This window comes from Zophobas morio, unplaced genomic scaffold (assembly GCF_036711695.1).
Source record: "Zophobas morio isolate AGI-343-1 ecotype UQ-CSIRO unplaced genomic scaffold, CSIRO_AGI_Zmor_V1 ptg000006l, whole genome shotgun sequence".
NCBI lineage: Eukaryota > Metazoa > Arthropoda > Insecta > Coleoptera > Tenebrionidae > Zophobas > Zophobas morio.
In genome coordinates, this window is record NW_026972111.1 from 4,658,484 (window position 1) to 4,674,381 (window position 15,898).

Genomic DNA, 15,898 nt, shown 5'->3' on the forward strand with positions numbered 1-15,898 from the left:
TGTATTTTTTACTTTTTAATTTTCTAAGGCATGAAAAAATCCCTTATAGTTTTCTATGAATTTATTAACGAAATCTTCACTTCGCGAACGACAGCAAACAATTTAAAATTACCGCTAGTCAAGCACCTGAAAATCCATCTCTCCCAAATATGTCTTTCTTGGCACGATTTGTAATCCGAAGTCTCCTCCCACATGCAATTTTTCGTCGCCTGAGAACTTGTTTGATCTACAGACCAAAGCACACTCAGGCCAATATCGGCTTTAAGCGATTTATCTATAAACCGATATTCGTTAGAGTTGATGTGATTCACATCCACTACGAAGAACTAACCCATTTCGACCATTGGACTTTACAACGAATAAGTGAACAAAGTTCTTGAACATCTTAACGATTTAATACATAATGTTCCCGAATGACAAAATTTACATTTCAAATTGTATTATCAAATTACACTCTCCAAAATTTGTCACGAACAATGAAATGACGCAATCTCCAAATTTTACAATAGTAAAATTGTAGTTTCGCCCCGTTTACGGTTTATGCATCCGTGTGGAGTTTTCACCTTAGACGTCAAGATTTTTGGAAAAAAAATCAACATTTTCCAATTTATAATGTTATGTATTTAAATTTTAAAAAGTAGAATAGTCCTGATCTTGTGATTTATACCTAAATACGCTATTGGGATTTTTCGACTTGTCGATTTCTCGATTTTTCAACTTTCAATGTCTCAATTTTTCAATATTTCAATTTTGGGCTTTTCCGATTCCTCCATTCCTTAAATTTTCTATTTCTCGATTTTTTTTATTTTTCGATTTCTCAATCTTACGATGTTTCAATGATACGATTTCTCAATTTTTGTCCTCTTCAATTTTACGGTTTTTAAATATTTTGATATTTCAATTTTTCAAAATTTCACGTTTCTAAATTTTCAGTTTTCCGGTTTCTAAAGTATTTTTTTTATTTTTCCATTTCTGGACTTCCTAAAGTTTCTATTTTTCACTTCTTCAATTTTTCGCTTTTTTAAGCTTACGATTTTCCGATGTTGCTTTTTTAGATTTTCGATTTCTCAATTTTCCAATTTTTTAATTTCTCAATTTTTTGAATATTTCTTTCAGTTATGAGATTTTTCAATATTTCAATTTTTCGACTTTTCGATTTTTGAATTGATGGATTTTTTTTTATTTCTCGCTTTTTTCCTTTTTGGATTTTCAATTTATTGTAAACTTTAGATTTTTCAATTCTGGGACTATTTAATGCTTCGATTTCTCAATTTTTAAACTTTTCGATGTTTTAATATTTCATTTTTTAAAATTCTAGGTTTTTCGATATTTCGAGTTTTCAGTTCTTCTATATTTCAATTTTTCAATTTTTCCATTTTTTGAATTTTAATTTTTGATTTTCCAGTTTTTCTTTTTTAAAATTTTTCGATTATTCAATTTTTTATTTTCTCAATTTATCGAATTCAGATGTTTCGTTGTTTTGATTGTTCAATTTCTCAATTTTTCAATTTTTAACTTTCCTTTTCGGCTTCCGACTCCTCAATTTCTCGATCCTCCGATTTTTCGATTTCTCGAAGTCTTAGTTTTTGAATTTTTCGATGTTTCGATTTTTGGATTTCTCGCTTTTTCGATTTTTTTCTTTTGAGCTTTTCAATTTCTGGATTTTCCAATTTTTCAATGCCCCGATTTTTCAATTTTTCAAATTGAGTTGGATCTCTCGATTCTTCAGTTTTGCGATATTTTAATTATTCATTGTTTTAAATTTTAGTTTTTTCGATTTCTTGATTTTTGACTTTTCAGTTCTTCAGTATTTAAGTTTTTCAATTTTTCAAATTTTTGCGTTAAATTTTCAGTTTTCTGATTTTTCAATTAATCTATTTTTGATTTTCCCACTTCGCAAAGTTTCGATTTTTCAGTTCTTCAATTCTTCGATTTTTCGACTTCGCTTTATTGGTTTGTCGATTTCTCAATTTTTGGATATTTCTTACAGTTTTGATATTTTTCAATACTTCGATTCTTTCATTTTTCGACTTCTAGATTTTTCTATTTTTTATTTTTGGATTTTCAGTTTTTTGTTTTTTATTTCAATTTCTCAATTTTTCAACTTTTTCATATTTTAATTTTTAAATTTCTAGATTTTTCAGTTTCTCGAGTTTCCAGTTCTATATTTTAATTTTTTTAATTTACGAATGTTTAAATTTTTTGAGATCTCAATTCATTGAGATTCGGATGTTTCGATGTTTTGATTATTCAATCTCTTGCTTTATCAATTTTTCCATATTTAAGTTTTCGATATTTCGATTTTGGCCTACTTCGGTTTCTCAATTTTTTGATTTTTCGACTCCTCGATTTTTTTTGTCTTTTGATTTTTCGATTTCTCGATGTCTCAATTTTTGAATTTTACAATGTTTCGATTTTTCGATTTGTTGGTTTTTCGATTTTTTGCTTTTCGGTTTCTCGATTTTTCGATGTTTCGATTTTTGATTTATCCGATTTTTCAATTGTCCAATTTTTTCAATTCTCGACTTCTCGATTCGTTGATTTTTCAGTCTTTCGATTATTAAATTTTAGATTTTTATTTTTATTTTTTTTTTGATTTTTTGATGTTTGGATTTCTCCATTTTTCAGTTTTAGGATATTTTAACTTTTCAATGTTTTAAATTTTAGATTTTTCGATTTTTTTAGTTCTTCAATATTTTTTTATTTTTCAAATTTTGACGTTTCTGAATTTTTAGTTTTCGGATTTCTCAATTAATCTATTTTTTTATATTCCCATTTCTCCACTTCCTAAAGTTTCGATTTTTCAGTTCTTCAGTTCTTCAATTTTTCGAATATTCCGGTTTTTGATTTTTCAATTTTTCGATTTTTTAAGTTTGCGATTTTTAAACTCTGCGTTTTTGACTTTTTTGTTTCTCAATTTTTTAATTTCCTAATTTTTTGATATTTCGTTCAATTTTGTGACTTTTCAGTTTTTCGATTTCTCAATTTTAACTTTTCAATTTTTGTAATCATTAATTTTTTTCGATTTTTTGAGTTTTCAGTTCTCTATATTTGAATTTTTCAGTGTTTTAAATTTTCGATTTCGAGGATTTACTGTGTTACAGTAGTCATCAGTCATTACTCATCAAGAACGATTATTGCTGTGCGTTAAAATGCCTACATACTGATAAGCACGTACATACAAGACACATTTAAGGCTGTTTTAGTATAATTTTTGCAATTTTAAATTTATTTCTTGATGTCTAAATCGTATATATTTAAATGGTGATAATAATAATAATAATAATAATAACTTTATTGCCCAACAGTTTCCCATTAACAGGACAAAATACATATTTGTGTACATGTACAATAAAATAAAATTCAATTCAATTAAATTAACTTAAAATAAATTAAATTACAATAATAGAAGAATATAAACTTAAATATTACAAAAACATAAATTAAAAAGTTATTTGTTTGATCCCATTAGCAAAAATATCATCATATAACTTATTAGCACAACGATATAGGTTAGTTATTGGAGATTTTTTTAACATATTAGTCTTGGGTTTGGGTAAATAAAATGTCACCGCATGACGATTATTCAGACGTGGCACATAGAAATTGATCATCGATAGGATGTGAGGACAATCAACTCTATTATGTACAATTTTCCAAAGAAATTTCGCAGAGTGCATATCTCTTCGCATGACCAAAGACTGAAACTTATGCTGATCAAGAAGAGCACTATATTCCATAGTTCTTTCAGGAAAATAACCATACAGCTTAAAAGACATAAACTTCAGAAATCGACGTTGAATACGCTCAATAATAAGTTTGTATTGTAAATAATAAGGTGACCATATTACTGCAGCATATTCGAGTTTACTGACTACAAAACAAAAGTAAAATGATTTGAATAAAGCTGGAGTTCTAAAATATTTCGAAATGCGTATTACAAATCCCAGAGATTTTGAGGCAGATGATACAAGTGTTTCAATGTGCTCTGAAAAAGTTAACTGTGAATCAAAGACTACGCCCAAGTCTTTAACAGTGTCATTTTTAATAAGATTTTGGTCATTGATGTAATAAGCAGAAAACAAATGATTTATTTTGCGAGTAAAAGTCACAAAACAGCACTTAATAGTGTTCAAAAGAATTTTATTTTCTACAGACCATCTGTAAATCATGTCTAGGTTGTCCTGAAGAAGCTTCATGTCATTAAGATTATCAATGGAAGAATAAATTTTTAAATCGTCAGCAAATCCAAGTCTAGGACATGTAAGTGCCCTCAATAAGTCATCAATAAATAATATAAAAAGAAGAGGTCCCAGGTTGGAACCTTGAGGTACACCTGACGTTGACACATACTCATGTGATAAGTAACCATTATAAAAGACATAGTTAATTCGTGCAACCAAGTAGGATTCAATAAGTTTAATAAATGATAGAGACATGCCAAAAAAACTGAGCTTATTCAGCAGCAAGTTGTGATCAACACGGTCAAACGCACTAGAAAAGTCCGTGTAGATTACATCCACTTGTCCACCTTTATCTAATTCTTCAGAAATATATTGCGTTACTATCATGAGGTTTGTAATGGTCGATTTACCAGTTAAAAAACCGTGTTGATAAGGAGAGATGTGAAGATGAGTATTAAGGTAGATGGTACTGTATATAACTTGTTCAAATATTTTCGAAAAGTTATTTAATATAGCTATTGGTCTATAGTTTTTTAGTTGAGAGATATCATTCTTCTTATAAATCGGAACAACTCTAGCACGTTTCCACAATATGGGAAAACAACATGAAGAAATAGCTAAGTTAATAATTGAACATAAAGGTTTAGCCAAAACGTATCTGCAATCACGAACTAAAAAGCTGGGTATCAGATCATCACCTGCTGTATTTTTGTTTGAAAAGGTTGACATTATTTTTATTAAATCCTCTTCACATACCTTTTGTAAATTGAAAGTATTATAAGAAGTGTGAGTATCAACAACTGGAACATTTGATGAATCACTAAAAGATTGAGAGAATGTGCTTGCAAAAGCATTTACAATTTCACTTGCAGAGTCATACATTATATTACCATCATACATTCTGCCCGGAATCCTGGTTGTGCCTTGCTTCATGTGTAAGTACTTGAATACTTCCTTGGGGTCGGAATGAAGGGATTGTTCAATTCGATCCATATAAGAAGCATAAGCTGTAGAGATATCATTCTTGCAAAGACGGCGTAATCTTTTAAAATTCTCTAAATAAATAACATTTTTACTAGATCTCCACTTCCGCCTGTAGTAATTTTTGAGTTTTAAGTTAGATATAATACTAAAGGAAAACCAAGGAGGATACTGACACTTTTGTGTTGTATTTTGGGGAACTGAGTTTTCCAAAATTCCGTATAGAATATTATAAAAAGCATGAAGTGCTTGGTTTACCTCAGAGTACCTTTCAAGACAGGACCAGTCCATGTTAAGAAGATCATTGTATAATGTAATGAAATTCGCTTTTCTGAAGTTGAATCGTTTATTTTGAGCAGACGGAAACGGAAGTAAATTCAGACTGGCCGGGATTTGAACTGAAATTGCCAGGGCAGGGTGATGGTTGTCCTCAATTATAAATGGTTGATCATCTCGAATAACCTCAATACTGTAATTTGGATTGGATAATACTAAGTCTAAAACTCTATTATTTGTATTAATTATGCCATTAAATTGCGCAAGACCAAGAGAACTGCATAAGTGTTGAAGAGATCTAGCACTAGTGCATGTAGTATTTTTATCAATATAAGATGTTATGTTAAAGTCTCCAATTATTAAGACAGATTTATTAGCAAGGAATATTTCAAGTGCTTCAAAAAAGATTTCATAGTCATTAGATGATAAATTCGGGGGTATATACAATACAACAAGGAAAAAATGTGTAGTAGACAACTGACATTCACATACAGCAATATCAATCAATGGCACCAGTTGAGAAATGTTCGAAACGTCAACAACAGTGTATAATATTTTATCAATAAGACCAATTACAACACCTCCACCATCAGATTTGTTAACAACATCAAATTTTCGGTCAACTCGAACAATATTATAACAAGAAGGAAATAATTCATAATCCTGAATAGAGTTATTTAACCATGATTCGGTAGCAATAACAATATCATATGAGGATTCACAAACGCCAAGATAAAAATCATGTGTTTTAGATCGAAGACCCCTTGTATTTTGATAGTAGATAGTAATGATGGTGGGATTATTGTTGGGCGCGTTTAGTTTAAATTTGAGACAATGCCAGGAATTCCATTTTTATATTTGATTTTAAGATTCAACTCTCCATTGGCTAAACGATTAGATAATTCATTTTTAACAGCTTTATAAGCCTGAAGCTGCATTGGTGTTCGGTCAGACGAAATAGAAATATTACTGTAATCAGGAATAAGTTTAAGCTTAAAAGAATTACGCAAGATGTCAATAACATTACCAGTCGAAGACAAAAATACCTTCACAGGACGACAACGCTCTTGTTTAGAAGAATCAAATTTTCCCAACCGCATAAAGTTTAAATCGTTTTCATTGAAACCAACCGCGGAAAGAATTTTTGGAAGTATAACTTTATCAGCGTTCAGTTGATCGTTATTTGTCTTAAGATCCTTGTCTTCTTTGAGACCAAAGACAACGATGTTAAACTTACGTTTCTCTCTATCGGCTACCTCCTGAACAATCTTTTCCACATCAAGTAAATTAGCCTGTGAATTTGTAGCATCCGGTGTCAGCATTTTTGATTTCAACTCATTGATATCATTTTGTAGTGCAATAATGATTTTCTTTAAACTATTGATATCATTTCCCAACTGGGCACAATTCTTGCATGTCCAAGTCAAGCCGGACTTTGAGTGAATTTTTCTGGCCTCCCCTGATGAAATATTCACACAATCAATTTTATAGGGTTTGTTACATACACAACAGTTCACAATTTTATGAGGTTCTGCAGGACCATTACAACAACTACAATTTATAACGCTCATAATTCAGGAAGTTGGATATAACAGGGACACTTTTTTCACACTGGCGGTGTCGGTCGCAGTGACTTTCTAAAAAATATTCACACACAAGGAAAGATCGACAACGGCAGGGAACAGCGACTGAGTACAAAGGTTAAGCCAATTGAGAAGAGAAATTTTAAAGGCACTAATAATCAATAACAGCATTCATTGACATTCAATTAAGGAGCAATAAAAAGTGAACACAAGAACATTCACTGATAGAAGTTGTGAATTAAAGTGCTCACTTACCAGCCAAATTACCAAGCTATTTCAAATCAAGGGACATTCAAATGCACATCACAAAATTCAGAAGATTTTACACTATCTGAATATGTAATTTTTATGTAATAATTCGCACTATAACTTCTGAAACTTATGAAGATTTCACCAGCAAGCATTTTACGTACGTACACTTGATAAGATTCTCAATGAATGATGAATATTTTGTGATACAATCTTAGGATAAAATACATTTTAGTTTCAAAAATAATATGATGAAGATGTTCATATTGAATTAATTTGGTGTTCATAGTTTGATGATAATCCATAGTTATTCTGGAGGCAAATTAGATGACTTGTTACTTATTAATTAAAGTAGTGGTCGTTTAATTCCGTATACCTTTAAAGTGGACGAAGGGACGCATATTTGTTAGCCATGCAGTTCATGGATAATAGGTATACCGCGATAATATTAAATTTTTGTTACCTTAACCTTGAAACAGGTATGCACTACATATACATATATTACAGTAAAGTCTTCAACACGTACGTTTGCTTATTTTGTGACTGCTCCCCGTACAACGTACTGATTAATACGTCCATTTACTACCTTATCGACATCACGTGCTTACGGACTATTTTTACCCCCTTTCGTAAGGTACCGCCACTTCATAGTGAAGCGAGTGAGATGTAAAATATATATTCATTCTTTTCTACATGGGAAAGTGATTGTCCGTATAGGTTGTTCAACTATAATATACTTAAACAATGGCCATATACACTGGGAACGCTAGACGAGAGACAAGTTTGAATTGGGCGCCATTTGTTGACTTAAACGCAACCAGCAATTCTTCTTTTAATCTACCTGACGCGCTGGGATAGACGACTACCGGACGTGGGTCATAAAAACATCCTAAGCCGATAATGCAGAATAATGATAATTTATGACAGGCGGCCCACAACATACCTTCAGCACAGAAATTTCATTACTCCTATTCTTTTGACATATTAATTTTAATATTCCAGATAATTATTATATTATTCAAACACAATTTAGACTCTGTAGAGCAAACAAGGCTTATCAAACCCGTCTATTAGTTTATTCGCCTAAATGTATCATTAATACCGTTTTCAAATTACACCAAAATTGAAAAATCGAAAAGTTAATAATTGAAAAATTGAAACATTTTAAATGAAAAAAATCGGTAAACCGAAAAATTGAAAAATCTATAAATCGAGAAATTGAACAATCAAAAATTAAACAATTTAAAAATCGAAGAAATGGAAAACCAAAAAATCTAAACTGAGAACTAAAAAAATCGAATAATCGAGAAATCAAAACATCAAGGAAAACAAAAAAATTAACGGAAAATCTAGAACTTAAAAATTGAAAAATTAAAATACCTACCAAAAAATTGAAAAACCGAGAAATCGAAACATCAAAAATTGAAAAATTGAAGAACCGAAACATTGCAAAATCTCAGAACTGAAATACTGAAAAACTGAAAAATAGAAGGAAAATTGAAAAATCGAGAAAGTGAAAAAATTCAAAACTGAAATTTTGAAAAACTGAAAAATGGAAAGAAAATTGAAGAATCGGAAAAGTGAAAAAATCCAGAAATCGAAAAATTGAAAAATCACAATTGAAGAAAGAATTGAAAAATCAAGAAATAGAGAAATGGGAAAATCAAAAAATCAGTTAATCGAAAAATTGAAAAATCGAAAAATTTAGAAACTTCAAAAATTGAAAACTGAAAAATAAAAACATTTTAAAATCGTAAAACTGAAATATCGTAAAGTTAATATATTGAAAAACTGAAAATTTTTGAAAAAAAAATCGTATCAAAAACTAAAAATTAAAAAAATCGAGAAATTGAACAATCAAAAAATCAAAACATTGATATCCCAGTAAGTTGATAAATAGGAAAATTAAAAAAACAAAAATTTTAAAAATCCAAGAATTGAACAACAAAAAAAATCTAAGCCTGAAAACTCAGAAAATTGAATGACCGAGAACAAACAATCTAAAATTTAAAAATTCGACAAATTGAAAAATCATGGAACTGAAAAATCGAAAAGTGGAGATAGTGAGAAATGTAAAAACCTAAAACTTTAAAAACTGTAAAATTAAACTATCGAAAAATTTAAAAACCGAGAAAATACAATCTCAAAAATTTGAAAAATTGAAGAAACGAAATATTGCAAAATTCCAAAGCTGAAAGATTGAAAAACCTAAAAACGAAAGGAAAATTAAAGAATCGAAACAGTGAAAAATTCACAAACTGAAACATTGAAAAATTGAGAAATGGAAAAATGGGAAAATCAAAAAAATTGGTCTAAAGAGTTTAGACAGTACTTCCCTCGCTATCGGAAACGTGACAACTGCATGCCCATTATGTTTTTTTTTCACGTTAGATTTCAACGCATTCGGTTTTGTAGTTTCTGATTAAATTAATAAAATAAATTCGCGCATTCATTAAATTTTTTGAGTCACCCTGTATATCCGAATCCAAAAAATATGAATGGAATGATAAATTACTAGAAGAGACTCATTATATTTTGTACATTTTAGATAGGATTTATTCAGCAAAATTTTGAGGTGACGTCATCAATTTTTTAGAGCGGATAAGTAAATATATTGTGATTAAAACGGTCCTGGTTTAATAATAAAAAAATATTGTTCGTCTATGAAACAAGCTCGTCTTAGACAAAGTATTCGTAAAAAAAATATGTCGTAAAAAAATGTACGTATGCTGGTCCCGACTGCGATTATGTTTTAAATATTTTTTTAGAAAATCCTGTCATGAATGTAGAAACATTTGTGACAGCAAAAGAGGTTTTTTTGAGACAATTATCTTTGAATTTAGACCAAATTGAAATAGACACTAGGCAACAGGCACATTTGGGCAAAAGAAATTAGGGTCACGGCTTCAAATTTTGGACGTATTTACAAACTTAGACCGACTACAGCAATAGCTAAAACTGTGGAGTCTCTGTTGTACAGTACATAGTAGTAATAGTCGTACATTCTATGGACAGCAAAGTGAGGAAAAAGCTGTCAAATGTTTTGAAATAAATAAAAATATAAAAACTGAACGGTGTGGCTTGTTTATTTCAAAACAATTTCCTTACTTGGCTGATAGTCCAGACAGGGTTCTAGAGGATAGGAAAGCATTAGTCGAAATAAATGCCCTTCAAAATCGCAAGATTTGTCTCCCGAAGAAGCGGTTAGAAAAAAAATAATCAAATTTTGTACATTGACAGAGAATTGAAACTAAAAAAAAAAATCATGATTACTACTTTCAAGTCCAGGGACAAATGCTTGTTACGGGTATTTCACAAGTTTTATTTTGTTGTGTGGACACCCAAAGGAATAAATATAGAAAAAAATTATAAAGACGAAGAAATATGTAAAAAGATGGCAGATAAACTCGGCAGATTTTACTTTGGCGCATTATTGCCCGAAATAATTGATTCAAGAAGAAAGACTTGTCTTTGCGAGAGATTTTTTAAAAATAAATAAAATTTGATTCTATTTTTTATGTATGTACTTTAATAATTTATTAGGAGTAGATTTTTTATCACCAAGACTTGCATATTTTTTTTATAAATATATTTTGAAAATTATCTCTCGGCAAATGAAAACATATACCAGCACTTTTTTCGAGTAAACAATGAAGGCAGAAGTTACTGGGCGTAGGGTTTTTTTTAAACACCTCCTTTCTGGGATAAGTAGTAGATACACTTAGCAACTTATACGTGTTAAACAAAAGCTGTATTTTATATATTTTTTATTATTATTATAAATATGTTTATTAGTTTTATTAATTAAGAAAGCAAAAGATATATTAAAAATAATATTACAATGAATTTTTAGTAATCATGTGTATTGAATTCAGGATCCTGAGTGGAGTAAAAATATTATAGTTCCCCAGTTTTAATTCGGTTTTATGATAGTACCTCATTGCGGAAAAGTTAATTTCTTTAACAATAGATTACTACGGCCGGTCCTGGCGGCTTGTTATAAAACTGAGTTCCTTGCCATAAATTAGAAAAATCAGCCGAGAACTCTAGCAATTAGCCTATGGTAGAGCAGGCGATAAGGGTTTTACCTGGAAAGTCGTTTCCGTAAATTTTAGTGGCGCTCCTATCGGCAAAGTACTGAACTAACTGCTCAAAATCTGTCGAATTGATACCCATTTTTTTCAATAATTGTTAGTTTTTGTTAAAAACTCTGCTAACCAATAGATCATTAATTTTCCTCTGATATTCCTATTAAAATTAGTCGACCTATTTTGCATTAATTTGTGGTATATTTTGATTTTAATAAACACATTATTATTTAAACAAATTGTACCACTAACAAACATTTAATGACTCTACGACCTGTAAAAAGTGATGTTTTATGCATGTGCTAACTTTCAAGCGTTTCTATGATGGTTATGAGTCAAAAAACTTGAAAAGAAAACATACAATGGTGCTTTTTTTGCGATATTTCTCAGCCATATTTTTGTAGTTGATTGAACTGGTCTCTGCGCTCTAGAATATAAAAAAACTGCAGTTTGATGTATGATACATCTATATTAATATCATTTTCTCATACAAAAAACCAAAAAAATGTTATACCTCGTCTAGCGAGTCGCCTTAATCCGTGTAGGTACCTGCGTAACCGGGAGAGAATTTACCTATACCCTTTTTGTCACCTTGACCATTGGGAGACAACTTACCTACAGCCAAAATATGCTTAGGAAAATTTATGTCTGGTAATTTAACGCATGAATTATTTATTTTATTTTTTCTATATGGTAAAATAAATTTGTCAAAATAAAAATTCTAGAAATAACAATACTCGGATTTAATTATTGTATGTAAATAGTGAATACATTGTTATGAAAGCTTTTTGTAAAATTTAAATAAAACATTAGTCGGTACTAGTAGCCGACCGGTCGGATAAGTCGACTATTCGGCCGTTTTTCATCCTCGGCTGGCAGTCGGCGACTGGTCGGCTTTTTTTATTAAAATTAAAATAGTATATACAACAATTAAACCCGGTTTACAGAACCTCAATTAAATACTTAGTTGCGATTTAATTTTTAACACCGCGTTAAAGTACCATGACTACCATGTGACCGACTCTACGCCAATCAGACGTCGCTAATGGTCTTGTTAAATGCGCGATCAACTTAATCTCAGTTAAAATACAGTGGACGCCGCTTAATGTGATCACTTTGGGACTCAGACAAATTGATCACACTAACCGACTGATAATAATAAGCGAACCCCACCGTCAAAGACAGTAAAACTCGAAACAAAACAAAATCATGAACAAGACAGTGATTATTACGCTGATAGATGAAGGTACATAAACATTAGAATTTATTTTAAATTTTGGTTACCATTCTGAGAAAGGAACCCTCGATTTCCTTTCGTTGTTGTAGAAATTTGTTAAGTAAGGGCTGAGAATTTTTTTTTTTCTCTGATAAACTAAGATTTCATCGTTTCGACGTGCTAATTTTTACATAAGTACTACTCAAATTTAAAACAGAAACAATTCGTTCGTTCAAAAGTCGAAAACGCACTGATTACTTAAGTCTGTTTTTGACCACCGATTGTGGTTGTATAAAGTGAGTGGTATAAGCGAATGTACCTTTTGAGACCAATGAGTGTTCATTAAAACACAATACTAGTTTCAGTCGTCTCGCTTCTCCAAAAAAGCAATTCCCGTTTGTATAAGAATTGCGAGATTGATCACAATAAGCGAAATATTGATCACAATAAACGGAAAAACTGTAATGCATAGGTATTGCGTGGGCCCGTTCCAAGCGATTTTGATCACACTAAGCGGTTGATAACATTAACCGTGATCATATTAAGCGGCGTCTACTGTATTGTATAAACTGGCCCTAAATTGTGTTATTCTTTATTTTTGTATTGAGTTAATACAAAAAAAAAATAATTGTTAAAATTATCCAAACAAATTTAACACATTTTTTGGAAAACAAAGGAACTTTAGTTATTCCTTTTATTAAAATAAAACAAATTTTTAAGGTAGTCAGAGAAATAGAAAAAAAAACACTCTCTGTCGCATTTATAAACCGGTTTTTTATTGCAAAGCCGAACAGTCGGCCGACTAGTCGGTTTTTACTGGCCGAACAATCGGCTAGTCGGTTAGTCGGCCAGACCTACAGTCGGTACATCTCTATGAAACATATATTATTGAAAAAAGATCAAATTAACATTTAAAAAATAATCATTTTACAACAAATATTCCAAGTGTTTTCCATTTACTTCCTGTCAATAGTAAATACGTTGCACAAGGTTATCAAATTAATCTGTTATTAAGTTATTATATTAGGGCGAATATCAGCAATCACATTTAATATTCTTTCTTGGAGTTCTTCGATGCTTTGTGGTCTATTAACATAAACTCGATTTTTTACATAACCCTGATGAAAAATCCAAGTGGGGTTAAATTAGGTGATCTAGCTGGCCACTTCGTCCTACCTGCCTTCCAGGAAAAGTTTCACCCAACAATTCCGTACTCACAGATGGACTCTGCAGGTAAATTTGTAGGTAGTTGAAGCCCGAGAATATTATTTTGGATACGTAAAGCTGGTAGACTTCGGACTATCCAATTTAATTAGATGAAAAAAAAAATAAAAGAAATTTATTAAAGATAATATAAATTTATAAATCTTATTTTAAAGTTCTGAAGAGAACTGATTTTTAAAACTTGTAAAACAAACAATGAATTGCCACACACGGCACCGAGAAACTACCTCCCCTAAATTTGCGAAAATGGAATTGTCCGGTTTCAATTTTGTTCATAGCGCAAATTTATTGTGTGTTATTCTTTTGTTTTTTTTTATATTTTCAATCGTTATTTTGAATTTACTAGCAGTTTTATGTGTTTTAACTCTAATAAGAGACTAGTCATTCGTTAAATAGACTCTATTATAAATCCGTTTAATATTTTCTAAAACAAATCAAAATTTTAAGTAAAGTAATTACCTAATTCCTTATCGGCTTAATATTTACCTTCTCACTCTACAATTATAATTTTTAAGCTCCTATTCTTAAAAATCCAAACTGTTATTGTAGACTTACTCTAATACAACATGTACAATTTTGAATGGATTCCGGGAGGGGATAGTTTTTGATATATCTAAGGGACTTGCAGTTCATTTCACTTGATACCTGCCTGTCAGTTCGATCACCGTGTATACCTGCAGTGTAAAGTGAATAATAAAAAAAATGTTTTTGACAAAAGTGTATGACCTGTTTCTGGTCTTGACAAGAAAAATACTTGTCTTCATCAGCATAATTAAACACATTAAATTGGAACAAAGGTATTTAAAAAGACTTTTTTTACTTATAACACTAACTAGTTTGTTAAAAGTTGTCTTTATTAGTTAGTATTTTTTTAACCAGTCTCCAACATCAAAGGTGACTTTGCCTAAATCAAAATTTTGGGCTGACCCTTATGTTTCTTGGTGGATATTTAAAATCAAATAGTTCTTTTGACATGCTTTTGTTCACTTTTTCAGAGACACGAATGAAAACAAACCTTTAAAGTTAGGCGGCCTAGAGGTCTTGCGAGTAAAGACGTTAGGTGCTGGGGGCTTCGGACGTGTCGACTTGGTGCAAATTCTAGGCGATTCCAGCCGCTCCTTCGCTCTAAAGACAATGAAAAAGTCGCACATTGTCGCAACCAAGCAACAAAAACACGTTAGAGACGAAAGGAGAATTTTACAGGAACTGAATTCCGACTTTATAGTTAAATTTTACCGGACGTTCAGGGACAAAGAACATGTATACATGCTAATGGAGTGTTGCCTCGGGGGTGACTTGTGGACAATTTTAGACAAACAACGTTACTTTGACAATGATACCACGAAATTTTACACCGCGTGTGTAGCACAGGCTTTGGAGTATATACACTCGAAAAATATCGTCCATAGGTAAGAGCGAAAATTTTGACACAGTAAAATTTATGACGTTGCATTCGAAATATTTATAAATTTTATTTACTTGGCAGGGATATAAAGCCGGAAAATCTTATTTTGGATGACCAAGGATACTTAAAGCTGGTGGATTTTGGACTTGCCAAGAAGCTAGGCTGTGACGGCAGAACCACAACTTTCTGTGGCACGGTAGACTATATGGCGCCCGAAATCATCCTGAAAGAAGGCCACGACCTCAGGATTGATTTCTGGAGCCTAGGGGTACTGGTCTTCGAGTGTCTCAGTGGAGATCTACCCTTTACCGGGAAAAACAAATACGAGACTTACACGAACATACTAAAAGGCATCGATACCGTCGTTTTCCCGGAAAACTTGACAGAAAATGCCACAAGCCTGATTAAAAGTTTGTGCAAAGAAGACCCCTCCAAACGCCTTGGAGGCTTGAATGATATTAAACAACATGAGTAAGTTAAAAATGGATTTTTGAAATTCAAAATGTTCTCATTTTTTTTGTAGATATTTTAGCGAGTTTGATTGGGAGGCGCTGGTGGCTAGAACTCTCGCCCCACCAGTTTTGCCCCAGGTCAAAAACGCCACCGATAGCAGCAACTTCGTCTCTTCGGACGATGACGAATCGCAGACGGAGGACTGGTACGACATTACAGACTGGGACGTTGATTTCTAG

The 15,898-nt window shown here is 31.3% G+C and overlaps 1 protein-coding gene across 1 annotated transcript; it reads left to right on the forward strand.

Moving 5' to 3' along the window:
- The first annotated feature begins 13,698 nt into the window (after positions 1–13,698).
- LOC135123227 (cGMP-dependent protein kinase 1-like) lies at positions 13,699–15,898 on the forward strand. The gene is made up of 4 exons (XM_064047721.1): positions 13,699–13,818; positions 14,825–15,210; positions 15,288–15,677; positions 15,730–15,898. The coding sequence occupies exons 1-4, from the start codon at positions 13,699–13,701 to the stop codon at positions 15,896–15,898; spliced, it is 1,065 nt and encodes a 354-aa protein (XP_063903791.1).